Source organism: Trichosurus vulpecula, chromosome 7 (assembly GCF_011100635.1).
Source record: "Trichosurus vulpecula isolate mTriVul1 chromosome 7, mTriVul1.pri, whole genome shotgun sequence".
Lineage (NCBI taxonomy): Eukaryota > Metazoa > Chordata > Mammalia > Diprotodontia > Phalangeridae > Trichosurus > Trichosurus vulpecula.
The window spans coordinates 229,063,684-229,084,915 of NC_050579.1; the positions used below are offsets into that span (position 1 = coordinate 229,063,684).

At 42.6% G+C, this 21,232-nt stretch overlaps 1 protein-coding gene across 1 annotated transcript in view; it reads left to right on the forward strand.

Moving 5' to 3' along the window:
- The window catches only part of MCM3 (minichromosome maintenance complex component 3), a 37,115-nt gene extending 19,188 nt beyond the window's left edge, over window positions 1–17,927 (forward strand). The window contains exons 10-17 of the mRNA XM_036765857.1: window positions 1,129–1,303; window positions 2,089–2,215; window positions 6,809–6,959; window positions 8,213–8,353; window positions 13,194–13,300; window positions 13,741–13,826; window positions 14,245–14,314; window positions 16,366–17,927. Coding sequence (XP_036621752.1) covers window positions 1,129–1,303; window positions 2,089–2,215; window positions 6,809–6,959; window positions 8,213–8,353; window positions 13,194–13,300; window positions 13,741–13,826; window positions 14,245–14,314; window positions 16,366–16,564 — 1,056 coding nt within the window. The 3' untranslated portion in view covers window positions 16,565–17,927. The remainder of the gene's footprint in view (window positions 1–1,128; window positions 1,304–2,088; window positions 2,216–6,808; window positions 6,960–8,212; window positions 8,354–13,193; window positions 13,301–13,740; window positions 13,827–14,244; window positions 14,315–16,365) is intronic.
- Window positions 17,928–21,232: the final 3,305 nt, after the last annotated feature.

The window sequence follows — 21,232 nt, forward strand, 5'->3', positions numbered from 1 at the left end:
ACACGATTAGAGGTTGAAGTACAGATTCATCTCTCAGAGTCTATTCTGCCTTGGCAAAAAAAAGCAGATGAAAGTAAAGCTTGGGAAAGGAGCCAGCCTCCAGGCCCTGCTTGGTCTGGCTGTGCCAATGGCTCAGCCTTGGTTAGCTGACAGGTTGAGGGGTGAGGTGAACATTTCAGTGAGGCGAACGTGGCTGTTTGCATGTTGTGTCTCCTGTTAGACTGTAAGCTCCTTGAAGGCAGGGCTGTTTTTTCCTTTCTTTATGCCAGAGCTTATCACAGTTCCTAGCACATTTTGTTCAGTTGCTCAGTCAGGTCTGACTCTTTGTGACCTTGTGGACTATAGCATGTCAGTAGCATGGGATTTTCTTGGCAAAGGTAATGGTTTACCGTTTCCTCCTCCAGTGGATTAAGACAGAGGTTAAGTGACTCGTTCAGAGCCACACAGCCAGTAAGTGTCTGAGGCTGAATTTGCACTTAAGTCTTTTTGACTCCAGGCCCAGTGCTCTGTCCACCACTGAACCACCTATGTGCCTCCAGCCTAGCATATAGCAAGCACTTAATAAATTCTTGTGAACCTTCTCTCCCCTGTTTTTATTCTAAATCTTCCTCCTCCCACCCCCATACTCCCCCCTAATAAAGTGAGAATCACTGAGATAACATCCATTATAGAATGAATGAATGGATGGATGAAAAAATGAATGAAAAACCATTTAGTCAGCCCTTCTCATGTGCCAGGGGACATAAATACAAAAATAGGGCAGTCCCTGCCCTCAGGAAGCTCTCATATCATATCATACCATATCATATCTATTAATATATTATCATATATTATATAATATAGTTGGAGAAGACAGCACATAGAGAGAAGTGGCAAAGATATCTGAGCCTGTTGCCCTGAGAGATGATGTAATAGAGTGGAAAATATGCTGAATCTGAAGTCAGAGAATCTGGGTTGAAAGCCTTGCCTGCCAATTAGTAGCTGTGTGAACTTGGAAAAGTCCCTGTCTCTTTATCTGTAAGATAAGAGGATCATACTAGACGCAAGTCTCAGGTCCCCTCTAGTTCCTAAGTCTCATCTTATGGTTCTCCCAATGATACATCTCTCTCCTGTTTTTCTTTTTCCCAGTATGATCAGTACAAGACACCCATGGAGAACATCGGACTGCAGGATTCTTTACTGTCCCGATTTGACTTGCTTTTCATCATGCTGGATCAGATGGATCCTGAGCAGGACCGGGAGATCTCAGACCACGTTCTCAGGATGCACCGGTACCGGGCAGCTGGGGAGCAGGATGGTGATGGTGAGTGAGGCCCCTGTCTTCTGTCTCCTTCTGAACATTAGGGAGCGAGGGAGACCAGGAATGGTCAGTGAGTGGCTTGGGGTTTGAATTGAAAGGGAGAATGGCCACCTTCCCACCCCAGAGCCACCTGAATGGTCTTGCCTGGCTAAGATGCTTTGAGGTCTACAACTCACTTTACCCCTACTTACTGAAGTTGTAAACTAACTCTGTTGCCTCCTTTCTTCTTATCCGTGGATCTCATATCTATCTGATGTGGTCACCTAGTGAGCATATCCCTCTCTGGCAAGATCCTCTTTCTCCTTTTGTGGCACCAAAAGTATCCTTTCCATCCATATCTTCGTATTGTGTTGCTGCTGCCAATGCGTTGTATGATGAGAGTGCCCAAATCTTCCCAAGTTGTTTGATTTTTCAATGCTGTTGTTATCATAAATATCGTTCTCCTGGTTCTGTTCACTTCACTGCATCAGTTCATACACATCTTCCAGGGTTACTCTAAAGATGTCCCTTTCATCCTTCCTTATGGCCCAGTAATATTCTATTACATTCAAATTCCATAATTTATTCAGCCATTCTCCAATAGATGGGCACCTTCTTTGTTTCCAGTTCTTTGCTTTAACAAAAAAAAAATGCTGCTATAAATCATTTTGTACATAAGGGTCCTTTTCTTCTTTCATTGATTTTTTTTTTCGACTTGGATTGGGATTGTTGGGTCAAAGGGCATGCACAGTTTAGTGACTTTACGGACGTTGTTTACTAATAGTTAAGCTCATTTTCTGGGTTTTCAGCCATGCCCTTGGGTAGCGCCGTGGATATCCTTGCAACCGATGATCCCAACTTTGTCCTGGAGGACCAGCAGGAGACCCCAATCTATGAGAAGCACGACAACCTCCTGCATGGAACCAAGAAGAAAAAGTGAGCGCTATTATTAAACTTTGCTCCCTAGATTAATGGTAACAACCACAGTAACGGTAATGATAACAGCCTAGCATTTATATTGTGCCACCTATGTGCTGGACGCTATGCTCGGCACTTTACAAATACCATCTCATTTCATCCTCAAAACATCCCTGGGAAGTAGGCGTTAGTATTATTCCCATTTTACGGAGGAGGACACTGAAGCAAACAGGTTAAGTGACTTGTCCACGGTCGCACAGCTAGTAGGCATCTGAGACTGGATTTGCACTTGGGTGTTCTTGACTGTGGGCCCAGCTCTCCATTCACTGCACCACCTCGCTGCCTCATCTTAGTTATGTCCCCTGAGATAGACATGTTTGCGGTGTTACTAGGGTACCTTCACGGCACTGGTGACCTCATTGGGTTAGGGCATTATTTTCATGAGGGTGTGGTTCTGGGCCAATTGGATTTGCCTTTAAGGCCATAGATTATATTCTTCTCTCTGATCAACTTCTCAGAAATGATGTGCCTTTGGTCAAAAAAGGAATTGGGAAAAAGTATGGATGGTTAAAGATGAAACCGTCCCTACTCCTGAAAGTATAACTAGGAGTATATGGGCTCCTGATGGTTTGCCCTCTGTGGAGGAGAGAAAAATCACAGAATCTCAGACCTGGAAGGGACTTCAAAAAATGAGTTCCTCTCTGAACACGAACTTTTGAGTTCAGATCTAGCCTCAGACGCTTAACTAGTCCTGTAACCCCTGGGCAAGACATTTCTCTTCTGTCTGCCTCAATTTCCTCCTCTGTAAAAATGGGAATAATGATAAAACCTACCTCCCAGAGTTGTTGTGAGGATGATGGCTTTGCAAACCTTAAAAGTGCTATGTAAATCCTGGCTATCATTGTTCTTATCATTAATCTGGGGTTTGTAAACTTTTTTTTTAAAAAAATGGATAACTATTTCAGTATAATTGACTTCCTTTTTAATTTTATACATTTTATTTTATGCATTTAAAAACATTGCTCTGAGAAGGGGTCCTTAGGTTTCACCTGTCTGTCAAAGGGGTCCATGATGCACACAAAAAGGGTTAAGAACCTCTGTTCTAGCCTTTGTTTGAAGATCCCAAGGGAGGGGAAACAGTACCTAGTACATAGAGTAGGTCATTCTACTTTCTGATGGCTCTGGTTGCTAGTACACTATTATTTAAAATGACCCTCATCTGACTTTGTACCATGCACCCATTGTTCCTAGTATTGCTCTCTGGGGCCAAGCTCTTCTACATGATAGCTTATCAAATATTTAAATTATAGGTAAATATATATGATGCACTTAAATATATAATGCAGTACAATATATATATAACGTAAATAAATTTACATAACGTGTAAATTTTGATATTTAAATTCTTCAGGCTTATCAACTCCAGTTCCTTGTTGATCCTCCTGTGGCATCTCCTTTCACTATCCTAATCTTCCCCGAGTGGACATACTTCAATTTGTCTGTATCTTTCCTAAAATATGGTGGTCAGCAAAATACCCTCAAGATGGCTTGACAAGGGCGTAGCATATCAGATCTTTGCCTTCATTCTAGACACTATGCCTCCCTTAACGAAGCTTAAGATGGTATTGGGTTTTGGGCCATCATGTCTTGTAACTGACCCATGGAACTTTGAGTCGACCAAAACCCACAGATCTTTTTTATAGAAACTCTTTCATCTAGGCATTATTCCTTAGTTTTTTAAAAAATCTAAATGTAGGGTTTAACCCGAGTGTCATTTCTACTTTCTGTTAACCCTGTTTATAGTTATCTGCCTTAAATTTTATCTTTGATTCACCCCAGCATTCTTGGCTGTTGAGACAGATCTTTCTGGCTCCAGACTCTGCCATCGAAGGGTTATATAACCGTTTTTGCTCCATCATCCCTAGTTCAGAGATCACTCTCCTGAGAAGAGAAAAGGAGCAAATTAAGAGTGGAGTATTTTTGCCTTCTCACTCTTGTCCTTTATCATCGGCCCTTCCCCCAGGGTTGTTGCCCTTTTCCTTTCGTTGATTCTCTTTTTAGGCTTGACCGAGCTTAAAACAAAGGAGCTTTTTGTCCTTTGCACCTACTTTCAGCCTTGGCTCACTCTGGGCTTTAGAGCTCTGATTCATATAGGGCCATATCACACTATTTGTCTTTGCTTCTTAATCTCTGCAGTTCTCAATCTGAATCTGTTAGTGAGTGAACATCAGTCTTTTTTCCTCCTCCTCTCTGTCATTTCAGCTTAGGTCTCTTGTCTTCAGAATTTCATTCTTGAGAGCTTCCCATTTTTTTAGGGCTGAATTTTCCCTCACAATATTAGGCCATTGTATTCATCCTGCTAATCCTTAGACCCTCGCTCTCATGAAAACTAGTGTGCATGTCAGAGTGAAGGTGGCTTTCCTCTCTTCGGTATTGTGATCTTGATGATGGAGAAGTCAACCCATCAATAAGTGTTTATTAAATGTTTTCTGTGTGTCTGGTGCTGGGAATATAGATATAATGAGTGAAACAATCCCTACTATCAAGAAACTCACAAAGTTGTTGTCATTTCGACTTCACCAACCTCCCTTTTTTTGTTCATAATCCAAGTTGAAGATAACAATCCCCTCAGTCTCTGCCTCTGCCTTTTAAAGGGCGTGATTGTCATTAAGAGAGATCACCCTTATCAGTCAGTCTGCTTTTAGCAGAGAGAATGCCGCCATCGGGTGTCGGTGTGATTGAGGCGTAGTGAACGACAAAAACATTAATAATGACCACAATGGTGATGAAAATAAAAATCATAATGGTGACAGTGACATTTATGTAGCATCTACTACGAGCCAGGCACTGTCCTGGGCACTTTATAATAATTATCTCGTTTGAGCTTCACAACAACACTGGGAGGCAGGTGCTGTCTTTATTCCCATGTTACAGAGGAGGAAACTGAGGCAAACAGAGGTTAAGTGGCTTGCCCAGGGAATAGAGAGCTGACCTCAACGCCACAGCCTGGGTTTAAGAGCCCTGACGTGTATTGTCTGGGTGACTCTGGGCAAGTCACGGTGAGTTCAGAGAGGGTGCCATATGCATTGGGAGAAATGGTTTCCTCACCTGGGAGATCTCTACGCTAATGAAATCACAATCTGCCATCTTTATATCCATGCCATATTTGTGATGTATTTTCAAAACCCTTCATCTAATTAATTCCTCTTTTGGTCTTTAATGTACCCCAACCACAGTGTTGTATCTGTTTGCACTCTACCCAAGTTAATCCTCGTCCAAATGCCATCTTGTTTTTTACTTAGGTTCCTGACTCTGCTCTACAGGAAGAGCCTCATAATTTGTATTGGTCTATATCAGTCATTTTTGTCTTTCTATTCTCCATGCCCTTCTGCCCTCCCCTTTCTTGCCGCAGATGATATCTTTCCTCTTTGCTTCCTTTTTCTGATTTGTTCCTCGAAGCCCTTCTTTTCCTCTTTTAAGGGAACACGTACGTACTCTCTCATAACCTGGAAAGTAAATCAGTATTCCTCTAGCCCTTTGACTTTATCTCCTAGAACAGACATGAATTTGGATTGTGTATTTACATGGATACTATGTGGTACTGGCAGGAATGCATACATGGCACCCTCTCTTGGGGTCACATTAAAATTCTTCTTACCTGCTATACTTGTTAGAAACAAATTCTAGAGTCTTTTGCCTTGGCTAACTCTTGTGGCTGCTGTCTACTGTGGCCAAACAGCTCTTTGTGAGGTGTGAACCTTGAAGCCCAGATATGGCTGTGTGGGACATGTTCTTCCATGTGCTGTTTTTGTTGTGAATGGCCTATGGAAAAAAAGCAGCAGATATTTGAGGTCTCTTGAGCGTGTGGACCGGGAACGCTCTGCTGTTCTAGGGTTACCTAGATTGAGGAACACAGAGCAAAGCACAGATCCTTGGGCCACTCCACTAGAAACCTTTCAAGTGGAAATGGATTCTCTGAATTCTGCTTTATCTAAACTTTCAAACAAAATGATCTCAGGTCATTTAAGGGCTGAAGTAAACACCTCTAGGTCATTTATAAACCAAATCCTGCCTCAAAGAATGAAGACTCTTTGCCTTTCTAGTTCGTACTTGTCCATTTGAAATAGTAGAGGGTACACAATGCTTTCCAAACCTAGAGATCTGCCATCTTGAATCTTGATTGTGCTCTGATCTGTGATCCTGGCTGGTCAAATCCTTCTATGGGGATGGTGAACCTGGCACCAAGGCACTTTTCTAAGGCATTTGTGAGGAGTAATAGGCGCAGGGTTGAGGAATGCATTTGTAGGCAAATCTTAGATTTAGGGTTCATTCTTAATCTTTTTGTTTCATGGACCCCCTTGGCAGTCTGGTGAAGCCTGTGGGTCCTTTCCCCAAATAATGTCTTTAAATGCATAAAATAAAGTACATAGAAATGTCAGAAGAGACCATAGGTTAATAAAAATAAAGGTGTTAAGTATTTTTCCCTATCCAAGTCCACTATTCATGGACCCCGCCCCCCCGCCAAGGGTCCTTGGATCCTAGGATTAAGAATCTCTGGCCTCCATGAATATGGATGAGAATTGTCTCACTAGTGTTTTTGTGGGAGCCCAGGGAGAAGACAGTGAGTGCAGCATTCATGAAGAAGTACATTCATGTGGCCAAAATCATCAAACCTGTCCTGACGCAGGAGGCGGCCACCCACATTGCTGATGAGTATTCACGCCTACGAAGCCAAGACAGCATGAGTTCTGATGTTGCCAGGGTGAGTGAGCTCACTTGGAGGGGTGTGTGTGTAGTGGGTAGGACTGCTTTGGAGGGCTATGAGAGGGTGTGAGCAGATGAGGGATGGTACCTATAACCGAAATATTTTTATTCCCCTGGTCTTTTCTTCCTGAAGGTTTGAAGGACTTCGTGTTATAGTATATAGTTTCTATTTCTCTTTTTTTAGAGTAATGGCATCTTGAGTCAAACCTTTGTTCTGTTTAGCTTAGTTTTTTTTTTCATATTGAGTTGGTACCAAGGGACATATTGTGGTAGGCTAAAGGTAATCCTCAAATATACTTTGCTTCTTTTAAGGACCTCTCACATTCTAGCCAGGGTTTTTTGAGCTCCAAAGAAACTTAGGGCTAGCTGGCCCCCATTTTTTTTTTGTGACAGAAAATCATAAAATTTAACATTTAAATATTTAACATAAATATTTAACATTCATTTAAAAAAGAATTTTGAGTTCCAAATTCTTCCTCCCTTCCATCTCTCCCCCACCATTGAGAAAGCAAGCAATATGCTTATCATTTATACATGTGAAATCATGCAAAGCATTTCCGTTTTAGCCATGTTACAAAAAATAAAAAAAATTGCATTTCAATTTGTACCAATTTTCCCTCTGGAGGCGGATAGCATAAATCATTTGGAATTGTCTTGGGTTGTTGTCTTGATCAGAGTAGCTAAATCTTTCACAGTATTGCTGTTACTGTGTACAGTGTTCTCACTTGAATTTGCATCAAATCATCAAAAAACTTTTTAGGTTTTTCTGAAACCAGCCCCCTCATCATTTATTACAGCAAATAGTATTCCATCACAGTCATATGCCACAACTTGTTGAGCCATTCCGCAGTTGTTGGGAAGCTCTTCAGTTTCCGATTCTTTGCCACCACAAAAAGAGCTGCTATAAATAGTTTTGTCCAAATAGGTCTTCATATTGTTTACCCTTCGGTTTTATGGAAATCAATGGGGCTCTTCCAGGTTTTCAGTTAATTTTTTTTTCTTAGACTTTCTTCATCCAAAAACCACCCTTGTTTCTAAGTTATCTTCCTTTTCCCACATTGGTGCCCTCTTTGAGGCATCCAGAATTCTGAATTCTCTCCTGGAATCTGCTACTGGCTTCCCATGAGATTTCAAGCAAACCTTCATTAACTCTCCTCACTTCTTACATTTGTACGCTGGGAATGATAACTGCTTGCTAGAGCTCAGGAGCATAACGACCAAAACTGACTCCTTTTCCCTTTTTTCTCCCAGACATCCCCAGTCACAGCCCGAACACTGGAGACCCTCATCCGACTGGCCACTGCCCATGCCAAGGCCCGGATGAGCAAGACTATTGAGCTACAGGATGCAGAAGATGCTGTGGAGCTGGTCCAGTATGCTTACTTCAAGAAGGTGAGAACCAGGAGTGGGATGGAGATGACTGGGACAAGAAGCGGTACTTATACAGTCCTCAGGACTTCAATCTGTACCTGAAACCTGAATGTAGAGTTATGGAAACTCTTATTTAAATTTTATTTTTGTTTTCAGTATGTGGTTATTGTCATAAATATCAGTCTTATAACCAGCATGCTTTTAGGTAAGTTGCTTTTGGAGGGTGTCCCTTGGCCTACACCCCATTTGAACATCTCCAAATTGACTCTTTTAACGTATTGGCTATAGAGGAGGTACATGGGGCCACCCATATTCAGTTGATTGCATCTGCCATTCCCAAAATGCCCCCCTTTGTCAGTTGAAAGGCACTTTTAATGGTAAAATCTCTTAATGGCTTTCCATTGTCAGTGAACCATATCAGTTCCATCCATACCCCAGATACCTGTTTATCATTGCACTTCTTCTCAGGGGACTTCATTTCTTTCTCGCAGTTGTCTTTGTTTCTTGATGGCAACATTTTCTAATGTCTAACAAGTCTCATGAGGGCACAGCATGGTGTGTTGGGAGCCAAGAACCAGATCATAAACCTTATCCTGTAAGAGGGAGTAGCAGCTGCTATGATTTGAGGTTTTGGAGGTACTCTCGAGGAGACAGCAGCTAGTGGACAGGTGTCAGGTGTCATAGACAGTGGCCAAAGGGATGGTCTGAGGTCCTCGATGAACACCTCAGATACCACACCCTTCTGCTCATGGGCAAAGAGGAAAAAGGCTTATTATAATATGGAAGGCCCAGAGCTGGTGCTGAGAGGAGAGATCTTTGAAGCTGTCTCCAGATGTTCAGGCATTAGAGGCAGAGGTTCTGGGACAGAGTCTTCAGTTAGAGCATTTAATGATTTAACGATCTCACCAAAGGCTGGAATATATCGTCCACAGTATCTTGAAGCTCCAAGTAGGGTTTTTCTTTGTCTTCATTCAGGCTGTGTTGAGTTTCCTTCCAGGTGAATGCAAACAGGTAGTGGACAGATTCACTGATTGGAAAACTGAAAAAGGCTGAGCATCATTTAGTAAGTGTAAAGCAGTTTAGCCGTATTGGGAGTGGTGGAGACAGTGGTGTCCAGATTAGGTACCTAGCGATAGCATAGGAATCAATAGCACGGAGATCTTACATAGAGAACAATAGAGAGGATGTCATCAGAGGCTGATTTAGCTGTTTTAAACTCCCTTTATCAATCATAGATGGTCCAGCAGTTCTTTACTAATTTAACTTTTGGGGGGCTTTTATATGGAGAACAGTAATACTGTAATATATATATATAATACGTATTATAATTAATATTATAATATATTAAAATATATATTATCATATATAATAAATGATAATTTAACAGTAGCAATAACTAATGGTGTTAATTTTATGAAAGGAACATTGACAGACAAAACAGCATTTTTGAGAATATCCAAATTATAATTTCTGAAGTGGTAGATGGTAATGATTTTATACAAAGATCATTAATTCTGCCAATTAAGCAATGATTTTTAAAATGTCCAAATTATAATTTTAAAGATACTGTGGTTTAGATGGAGGAGAGTCACCTTTTATCTCAAAGGTGGAGGTATGGCTTGATCTTAAAATCTTCACATTATTGATCAGCCCGAACTAATTCAGAAGTAATAGATAGAATCTGCTTAGTGGTGGCATAAGTAATAGTGGTTGTTACAAGTACAGAGAGAGAAAGTGAACAGTCAGTAGTGTCTCTAAGTACAAATCTCTTTCAGTGATGTTAACTATGGCGTGAACGGCAACACGTTCATTGTTACTGTTAAAGGATCAGAAGTTAGTTAGAATCAGGAAGCACAAATTTCTCAGTTTCACGTTGTGAACCATCCTTCCTCTCACCAACACCTACATCATTCTGAGAGGTACTACAGTTTCTTCATGGCACAGGACTGGGTAAAGAGAACATCCTGTCTTGGGCTGGTCCTGAGGTTTCTCTGCTTCTGATCTGCCTGTTTGTACAGTTTCTAGCACAGTAATCCTTTTTCCCATGGTAAAAAGAATCTAAGGGTTTGCTTTTGTCTGCTTTGGACTCAAATGCTGCAGGTATAATTGCAAGAATCTTAGGATCTCAGTTACTCACTTTCTCTTCTTTCTTGTTCTTATCCCTTTCAGAAATCCATAGAGCTATGCATAGAAATCCATAGAGCTCTCTAATATTCCTTTGATGCCGCTCAAGGCAGTTATTCATGAAAAACTCTGATTTCTGAGGATGTCTGATTTACAAAAGCTGTGATTTTGGCATCCTTAGGGTTAATTGGGTCAAGTCCTGCATAACTTTTAGATCCTTTGCAGAGATGGTCATGGACTTGGTTTGGGGTCTCTTTCTTTTCTTGCCTAATTCCTGAAACTTGCTAAAATCCTCTGTCAGAGAGTCTTTTGCTTAAACCAGTCTATCCTCATCTGTAGGAAGATGAGGGTTCAGATTTCCCTCAAGTTTAGGGGTCTGGATTAGATCGTATTCAGGGGAAGGTGGTGGGCCCTCTTCCCAGCTGGGCTGGTTTTTTTTTTTTCCGCTCACCATTTCCTGTCTTCGGTGGTTTAGGGGTGTGGAGGAAAGCTAAATGTAACTTCCTTATTTTCAATACCTTGAGAAGAAAGTTCACTAAAATCGCTAATTGATTCTAATAGATCTGTGACTTGAGTAGCTAGTCCAAGCAATTCTCTAACATGCAAACAAAAGAAGGAGATGATAGGTTGACTTTCCTTGGCTATCCTGTTACCACAACAGAACAAAGAGATGACTCTTGTGATCAAAAAGCACCCGAGGAGGTAAGAAAAGAGAATAAATTTAAGAATTATTTTTAAGAGATTTATAGCCTTAGTTATTAACCTAAATGTTTCCAAGTAGAAAAGAAAATCATTTCTAACATTTATGGCTTAAACAACTAATCTAAAAAGTTTCTATGAAGAGTTTTTGAAAATTTATTATTTATAGCCTGTTTCTTTTTGGTTGATCAAGTCAAAAGAAAGGGCATAAATGAAACGTCTTTTGGCTATGGGTTAGCACAAAACATGGATAGCACAAGACAAAACACTTATACAAGTAGGCCCTTTAAGGAGCAATGAACATATCCTATTAATTTCTGGGAAAAAGAGAAGTAACAGTTACCTAGTTTCTGGTGCTACGAAATCTTTTTTCACACACTTTTAACTTTCTCCTTAAAGTGGAAACCAGAGAGAGACTAAGATGAAAAATTTATGAAGAGAAACAGAAAAGAAAAAAAAAAAGGATATCCTCCTAAGGCTTGAGGTTTACCTGAGCTCAGAGTAAAAGGAATCAGTGAGCGAGAGGAGTCCAGGTTCAGGATGCCCTAGAGAAGGAAACAAATCAGCAGTTCCTGAAGCCTTCACCGGAGGGTCCTAGGAGCCAGAATCCAAGCTGTGTTCCTTTTCTGGCCTGTATGAGGTGCCACTCTGTAAAAAAGAAACTGGGGGGGCCTTTCTGGGCAAAGATAGCAACTTTTATTAAGAGAAACAAAGTGGAGTCTACAGTTAGCCCCGACTGTGTGGTCTGACAAACCCGAGATACAAAATTCACAGTTATTTATAGGTCTGTTGATTCATGTATGGTGCAACAAAGTCCTCTAGAGGCTGATTCACGCAAGATTGCATTTGGCAGGTCCTTATGTCCTAACTTTATACCTTATATATGTAGGTGCGTATATAAACATACGTACATATGTGCAAACACACACAGTTATATTATGCTAAACATTATATAGAAATACTTGTGTTTATATATATGTATATATATATACACACACAAACATACATATACGCACATTCATATATATATATATGTATATATGTATATATATATATGAATTGCTCGGTGCACTTATCCACGGCCTCTGTGATCTCTTAGACCTAGACTTGAGAAGACCTGGGTTTCCAGTTCCACATCAGACATTTAATAGCTGTATGACCTGGGCAAGTCACTTAACCTCTCTGTACCTCAGTTTCCTTATCTGTAAAATAGGGATAAAAAAATAGATCCTACCACCTGGAATTGTGAGAATCAAATGAGAGATCTGTAAAGTGCTTTGCCAACCTTTAAAGTGATACAGAAATACCCTTATGTATATGTGTCTATGTACCTGTACACAGGCATATGGATATTACTTGTATACATGTATACATGTGACAATACTACTAAACCTTTATAGAGAGCTTACTATGTGCCAGGCCCTGTGGTAAGTGCTTTACTATTGTTGTCTCATTTGGCCCTCACAGCAGCCTCCTCAAGAGGTAGGTGCTGTCATTCCAATTTATGGATGAGGAAACTGGGGCAGAAAGTTTAAGTGACTCGTCCAGGGCCACACAGTCAGGAAGTGACCAAGGCTGGATTTGAGCTTGGGTCTTCTATACACAAGACCCAGCGCTCTATCCAACATGCTGCCTAGCTGCCCTGAAGTATTATTATGTATATAGTATACATAATATGCTAGTATGTATGTGTGTGTATATATAATATTTTTTACTGGAATATGACTGCATTAGTGTAGGAAGTTCCTCATCGCAGAAGCACTGAATTTGTCAGAGGTGAGCTTAGAACCCGCCAGGGCTTGATCTCTATCCACTGTGCCACACTGACTTTCAGGCCTTTTATATGCATTATTTTATTTGCTTACAACAATCCTGTGGGTTAGGATCATGTTTTGTATGGAGAAGGACCCTGAGACACAGAGAGATTAAGCCACCGGCTCTGTAAGGGTCAGAACAGTGTAGGGTGTGGCTGCTTTGTTTTCCTCCCGGTAGGATCCATACATCTGATCTGTCTTTTAATTCCTGGGTTTGGTCCTAGGTCCTAGAGAAAGAGAAGAAGCGAAAGAAAAGAAATGAGGATGAGTCCGAAACAGAGGATGAGGAGGACCAAATGCCCGATGGCCATGAGCAGAGGAAGAAGAAGAAGTGAGTGGAGCAGAAGAGATAGGAGGAGGAAAAGGCTTTTTTTGGGGGGGTGGGGAAGTGGGGGTGTTCCCATATCTGTTTGCTAAGGAATGCTTGGTTGCTTCTCTTTCTTTGGAGAAAGCTGGTCTTGGCTATTCACAGCAGGATCTCAGGCCGAGGTTGCCAGAGAAGGAAAAAAAAATAAGAACTTCTTTTGATGTGCTTTGCCCACACCTGGGATCCCTTGAGTATCAAGGAAATGGAGCAACAAGCCCAGGCCAGGTCGAGGTCCTGCTGCCTGTGTTTTTGCACCTGTAGGGAGATGCATTTTTGGAATCTCAGTTACTTTTTGAAAAGATAAAAGCTTCATGGAGCATCTATGTGATTTAAGTCTGTAAATTCCTAAGAGGATTTAGGGGGCTTTGGAAAAGGATGCTTTTTAACCCGTGTCAATTCTCTAGGAGGAAGGTCGATGCCTCAGAGGGGAAAGAGGGGGAATCTTATGACCCCTATGACTTCAGTGACGCAGAAGAGGAGATGCCCCAGGGTGAGTGTCCTCTGCCATTTTGGAGGCCACGTTGTCAGGGTTTGATCCTGTTACCAAGGGGCTAGCTTCTGGAGAGCAAACTCTTAGCCATCCCTCCACCCCAGGGTGGGCTCTTGTTTTCAGTATCCCCAGGTATTGGCTGGTTTTCCTTGATTTCCTCTTGCAGAAATCTCCCCCCCGCTTCCTACCTTGGACATTGCTCCATGCTTTAAGCTGAATTTCCTTTGGTCCTTTCTATATTCTGCCGTGTATTGTGGAAACACCTGATGCATTGGGGCCTCTTGCCTATTTAGCTGGACCTCTGTATGAGTTGGGGTTTGTAGAAAGTGGAGTGGACTTTTTTTTTTTTTACTACTGGTTATAAATTTGGCTTCAACTTGTTATCTTTCCTTTCCCCCCAATTACCCGTCCCCTTTAGTGCATACCCCTAAGATGCCCGAACCACAGGAATCCAAAGAGGGCCAGAAGACGGAGTTGGCTGAATCCAGGTGAGAGGGGTTGTAGGGAATCATTACATCTGTCTTGTCCTGAGTTGTCTCTGTCAGTCAGTGAATAAAGCCATAAGTATTTATTCACTTGTTATTTATTTCACTGAGGCGATGATCCTTTCCTGCAACCGCAGATTATTAGAAAGTCACACCTAGGAGAAAGGTGACAAATCCTGTAGTTGGGATCATAGACTGAGAATTGGGAAAGGGACCTTGGAGGCCATTTGATCCAACCAACCTTTTCATTGTACAGGTCAGGACACTGAGGATTAGGAAAGCTATGTTAGGGTTCCATAGCTAGAAAGTATCAGAGATGACATTTGAACCCAGGTCTACCATTATGATGCTGTGCCCTAACCTCTTTAGGCTTCAGCATCCTTAGGTGTAAAACGAGGGGCTTGGTCTAGATGTCCTCCCAACCTTAAATCTGTGATCCTATGTCTCCCAAGTCTTGCATTCTTATCTCACGATGCCTGTAATACCCTGACTTGCCCCTTTTGCAGTTAGAAAAATCAAGGTGGGGGCATTTGTTCAAGGTCACGCGGTAAGCGTTAGAGTTACCTCTGACATTTACTGCAACTGTGATCATGGGCAAATCACTTAACCTCTGAGCCTCACTTTTCCTCATCTGTAAAATGGAGTTGGATGAGGCGGCCTCAGTGTCCTCATTTGTAAAATGGGGAGGTTGGACGAGATGTTCCCTACGATCTCTTCCAGCTCTGAATCCCATGATGCTCTGCATGATTACGTGTGTGTGTGTGTGTGTGTGTGTTATATATACACATATACGTATATATACACACACGTGTGTATATGCACACATATATACTATACATGCATATATGTCTATGTATGCATATATATGTGTATATGTTATGTGTGTATATTTATGTGTATATGTATACATATATGTATGTATGTGTGTATGTATACATATATGCATATATACATATGATATATATTATATATAATATAATGACTAAGAAAGACTCCAAGCAGGGGTCTCCCAAGTTATTAGCTCATTTGCCTTGGGAGGGATGAAGGTATTTACCGTGAGATGATGGAACAACCACCTGTGGGGAGAAGAGCTTGCTTGGGGTCAGAACTCGCTCTCTCCTGGAAATAACCATTGATTCTCCAGGACTGGCTCCGCTGGGTGACAAGAAAACTCATTGTAGAGCAAAGTCGTCAACTCCCCTAAAAGAGGAAGTTGGCTGGGGGACTAGCTTTCTAGGGGCAGCCATGTGTGATGAGTGGAGAGAGAGAAGGTGGGGGGTGCCGAGAGAGACAGACAGATTTAATGCTCTCAGATCTACATCTGGCTTTGATGACGTTGGGGTTGAAAGCTGTTATTTTTTGTTTTTACGTCATAACCAGTTCTTTCCGTCATAGTCTGTGATGAGCCCCTCCCTATCTCCTGGTTCTTGATGATTCCCGTCTTGGTAACAAAGAATAATTAAGCAAATCCAATCCATTGATGTTGTGTCTAGCAGTGTATGCCACAATCTGCAGCCATGCATGGTTCACCAACTCTCCTGAAAGGAGGCTCTGCTATGCACTCAAAAAAAAAAACGTAGTATTGGTTTCTTTTGTCTTTATATTACCTTCATTTCCAAATAGTCTTTCTTCCCTTCCTTGAGAGCTTGTAAATATAGGGACTGGACCTATGATTTGTCTGATAAAGTGCAGGCTACCACTTTATCTCCCAATTCACCATTTTAGAGTTGTCTAGAGAACCGAGAGAGTGTTCACCCTGCAGCTGATATGTGTCCAAGTTGGGACCCAGCTGTTTTTGACTCCAAGTCCGGCTCTAGCCACCAGGCCACTTTGTCTCTCCCTTGTAACAGAGAATGAAAAAGAGAGGAGGGAAAAAGGGCAGTTCATCAGAAATAAGCAGCACATCAGCCACGTCTGACAGCAGATGTGATCTTCCACACTCATTGTCTCCCACTTCTGGAAAGAAAGGAGGGAGGTTTAGCGATCCGCTTTAAACACTCCTCCGTGCCTCCTGTCCCCATTCTGACAGTAATGGTTTCTTCTATCTTGGGCAGGATGAAGGAATTCAAGGTCGCCCTCCTGGAAGTGTTCCGGGCAGCCCACGCCCAGTCTGTGGGTATGAATCGTCTTACAGAATCCATCAACCAGGACAATGAATCGCCCTTTTCCCCAGCTGAGGTCCAGGCTGCATTGAACAGGATGCAAGAAGATAACCAGGTCATGGTCTCCGACGACATCATCTTCCTCATCTGAGTCTGCTGTTTACCTGATGAGGGGGCTTGTCTTTAAAACTGGTTTCATTCAAGAAAAGTTTTCCCCATCCCTTCCCTGCTCCCGCTTCCTGTGTCTGTATCTTTCTGCATACATCCCTTCCTCCGGCCTTCCCCCGCTGACTCATTATACTGCCTGAGAATCTGTTGGACTGAAGCTGAGAGCCTTGGTGGGTCCCGGTGAAGCTGAAACTGGACTTGGGGGAAAGCGTTGAAGATGGAACCTCATCTCGTCACTGTGGGGTGATGGGGGAGGGATGGAAGAGAAAGACCCTGGGGCCCTGAGGCTCTCAAACAAGCTGGGGAAGAAAAAAAATCCTTAGTGGCCTTTTCTCTGTGGAAGTCTGTCAGCAACGATGCTTGACTTTTTGATGGAGTTCCTGTCATTTCGGATGAGATCTGCTGGTTGGTTTTTCAGACCTCATCTGAATTAAGTGTACTGACTGCCCCTGCTCTACACTTGGGCTGCTGTCCTAGTTTTAGCACCCGGCTTTCACTTGTTTGAAATAGCATGGGAGGCAGTTTCTTGGGTTAACTGGCTCAAGTATGCTTCCAACATAATCCAGTGGTTTGAGAGCAAAATACATTTTTTTTCTTCTCTGGAGTGACCTGGTCATTGCATTAATTCACCATTTTGATGATGTAGATTTGGCCTGAATTGCCTGTGTGCACTCCCCTCCCCTGCCTCTCACATTAATGTGTGTGCTTCCATGCACCGATTGTTTGGTTTTGCTTTCCAAAAAAATCTTTGGCCTCGGATTCCCTGCTGCAGTTACTGCTCGGGGGCACTGACACCGAGCCACCACAGGGTGGCGACAGGTAGCTGTACATAGGGCCAACCTAGCTGGAAAGGGGCAGACAATTGGGTTCAGGCTAATCTCCTGGGGTTAGCTTTCTTCTGTCATCTGTAAGGGCATTTAATTAGCATAGGTAACAGATCAAACCCAATAGTGGGGGATACCCTTTTCCTGGAGTCTACAGACAGCCAACCCAGCTGGAGGAAGCCCAGTTGCTTGAGGAGTGAAACCCCCCAGAAGCCATTTCTGGAGAAGAATTGGCCAGTTACTGGCCTTTGGCAGGACTGAGATGGCAGACCCTCTGATGGTAGATGAGCTTTGGGGCAAAAGCTGACCTCTCATTTTTCAGGTCTTGATGAAGCTATGCTCATTTGAGTATCCCTGAAATTTAAGGACCCCAGCGGTCTTAGGTTGTAGATAGACACTGCCCACCAAGTTGCATGGGAAGTGGCAGGTGGAACCTCCTGCTGTTATAAAATCTGAATGTGGTTGGTTGGTTTGCTAGCCTTTGAAGAATTTTTTTTTAATAATAAAACAAACATGAAAGTTCTTTTGGGAATAGTTCTTCTGAATTGGAAACTGGGCTGGGTTGGCAGGCATGGCTGTATGGGAGGAGTCAGATCAGTTCTCAATCAGTCAATATTTATGAAGCACCTCCTTTGTGCCAGGCTTTGCGTTAAGTGCTGGGGATACAAAAAGACAATCCCAACCCTCAAGGAGCTCACAATCTAATGGGGAAAACAAGACAAATACAAACAAGCTATATATAGGATAACTAGGAAATAACAGGGAGGGCACTGGAATTAAGAGAGTTTAGGGAGTCTTCCTTTAGAAGATAAGGATCTTAGTTGAGACTCTTAAAGCCAGGGAAGCCAGCAAACAAACAAGAAGAGGGAGAGCATTCCAGGCATGAGAGAGAAAATTCCAAGAGCGAAGAGATGGAGTATGGCTTATTCATGGAACAGCAAGGAGGCCCAGGATCACTGGGTTGAAGAGTAAATTGAAGGGGTTGAAGTATAAACTGGAGAAGCTGTAGGAGGGAGCAGGTTATGACGGGGCTTTGAATGTCAAGAGAGTTTATATTTGGTTCTGGAGGCAACAGGGAGCCACCGGAGCTTATTGAGTGGGTGTGGGTTGATATAAGTGACTTATGGTTTAGGAAAATCACTGGTGGCTGAATGGAGGATAGATTGAAGTGAGGGAAGACTTCAGACAGGCAGTTAGACCAGTAGGCTATTAAAATAGTTTAGGCATAAGGTGATGTGGGTTTGTGCTAGAATGGTGGTAGTTTCAGAGCAGAGAAGGGGGCATATCCAAGAGATGTGGCAAAGGTGAAATTAGGCTGTGGCCAGCAGATTACATGTGGCGGGGGGGCGGTGGTGAGAGAGAAGTTGAGGATGACTCCTAGATTGTGAGCCTGACTGACTGGGAGGATAGTGTTGCCCTCTACAGTAATAGCGAACGTAGAAGGTGGGGAGGGGTTCAGGAGAAAATGAATTCAGTTTTGGACCTGTGAAGATGTCTACTGGGCATCTAGTTTGAGATATCTGAAAGATGGTTGAAGATGGGCGATTGGGAGTCAGTGGAGAGGTTGGAGCAGGAAAGGTTAGACTTGGGAATCACCAGCATAGAGATGGTAATTAAATCTGTGGGAGCTGATGAGATCACTAAGTGAAGTTAAATAGGGAGAAGAGAAAAGGGCCCAGGACAGAACCCTGATGGACAGCACACCTATGGCTAGAGAGTGTGATATGGAGGAGGATCCAGTAAAGGAGTCTGAGAAGAACCAGAAAGGGAGGAGAACCAGAATAGAGTAGAAAAGCTAGAGAGGAGAGAGTAAGCAACAGTATCAAAGGCTGTGGAGAGACCAAGGAGAGTGAGGATTGAGAAGAGGCCTGGATTTTGTAGCTAAGACGTCATCATTGGTAACTTTGGAGAGAGCAGTCTCAGTGGAGTGATAAGGTTGGAAGGTCTATTATACGGAATCAATAAAGAGGAAAAGAGGCACCTATTATAGATGGCCTTTTCAAGGAGTTTAGCTACAAAGAGAAGAGATAGGACAATAATTAGTGGGGATGGAAGGATCAAGTGAGGGCTTTTTCAGGATAGGGGAGTTCTGGGCGTATTTGTAGGCAGTAGAGAAGTAGCCAGTAGACACGGAGAAATGAACATAAGTGATTGAGAGGGAAGGTCAGAGGGGGCTATCTCTTGGAGGAGATGGGAAGAAATGAGATCACTTGGGCAGGTAGAGAGGTTAGTCTTTGTAAGGAGTAAAGACCACCCCATGAGGTGGGTAAAAGAGAAGACAGTGAGAGAAGACCTTGGAGTGACATGGGATGAGGAAGAAGAAGAGGGAGCTGACAGTGAATGACTTTAATTTATTTTGTAAAATATGAGGCAAGGTTCTCAGCTGAGAGGGTGGAGGTGCCATAGGATGTTAGAGGAGGGATGAAAAGGTTTGGGAGAGCCACTTGTGGAGAGTAGGAGAGTGAGTTGCTAAGGGAGAGATAGAAGGATTGCCAAGCAGCAGTGAGGGCCCAGATGAGAATCTGTAACATAAATTTGAAGCAGACCAACTCAGGATGATTGTATGATTTTTCACCATCTCCATTTAGTGGCACGTGTGCAGGATAGAAGGCGGAGAATGGTGGGAATGATCCAAGGCTGAGGTTTGCAAGGCAGGATGTAATCCTGCAAAATAATAAGGGGGCTAGGGATTCAAAAGAAGACAGTGTAGAGTTTCATTGGTTCACCAAGGGGTCAAAATGGGGAAAAAAGGTGGGAGTGACTAGTGCAGGGGAGATGGCCTGGGAGAGAGTTGAGGGGTGAAGGAATTATGGTGCAGATTAAGAGTAAGGTTTTGTAAGGGAAGGAAAGGGGGAGAAGTGAAAAGCGAATAAATTATGATCAGATAAAAGGATGACAGAATCAGAATTCTTAAGCATGGAGGTAGTGATGAGGTTTGAGTGGGGGGACCCCTCAAGGACTGGAGTATAGGAGAGGGTTGTCTGGAATGTATTCACAGACTCAAGCATTCTTTAAGTCAAGGTGACAAAGGTTTATTGTAATGCCACTATAGCAGGCAGAGCTCCTTAGGGAACTTGCAACTTAACAGGAATGATGCCAAAGCTTATATAGGAAAAGTAGTGGATTATCTGGCAGATATGCTAATTAGGCGTTAATTTACAACCTTGGTCACTGGCATCATTCACTACTGGAAACGAGGGGAAGGGGTTTCTCAGGGGTGTATTTTTGGTCTGTTGTGGCTATAGCAAGATAGCTTTTAGAGTTGAAGTCCATAGTTTGACCTCTGGATTGAATAAAACTTTGGGAATCAATACATGATAATTCTGTGGTTACAAGATAGTCCTGTTTTTGCCAGAGAATTTCTTCAGAGGTCAGCTTGTTCTTATGATGGAGAAAGATAGTTTATTTTACTGGGGACCCGCTTATGAGTAATTGCAGGGAAAGGTAGTTTGTCTTACTAGGGGCCACTCGTGAGTTATTGGTAGGCATAATGTCCTTGGGCTGAGGAGAAAACTGTCAGGGATTTTAAAATTGGGGTCCAAGCACAAGCACCCAAGCACCCATCAGTAGTAGTACATTTGTAGTTGATGACAAGATCAAGGAGTATGTCCATCTTTCTGTGTGGTTGAGATGGGATGGAGGACTAGGTAGGTCATGGGAAGTGGCTAGGTCAGGGGTGGGGAACTGAGTGGTTGGGGAATATGAGGGAGAATTAATGTATACGTTGAAGTCTCCTAGTATAAGGGCAGGAGTTGGGGAAGAGAGCAGACCTCTATTTCGGGAAATTTATAGTCCTTTGGATGAAACACCCACGTGTAAGTGTATGA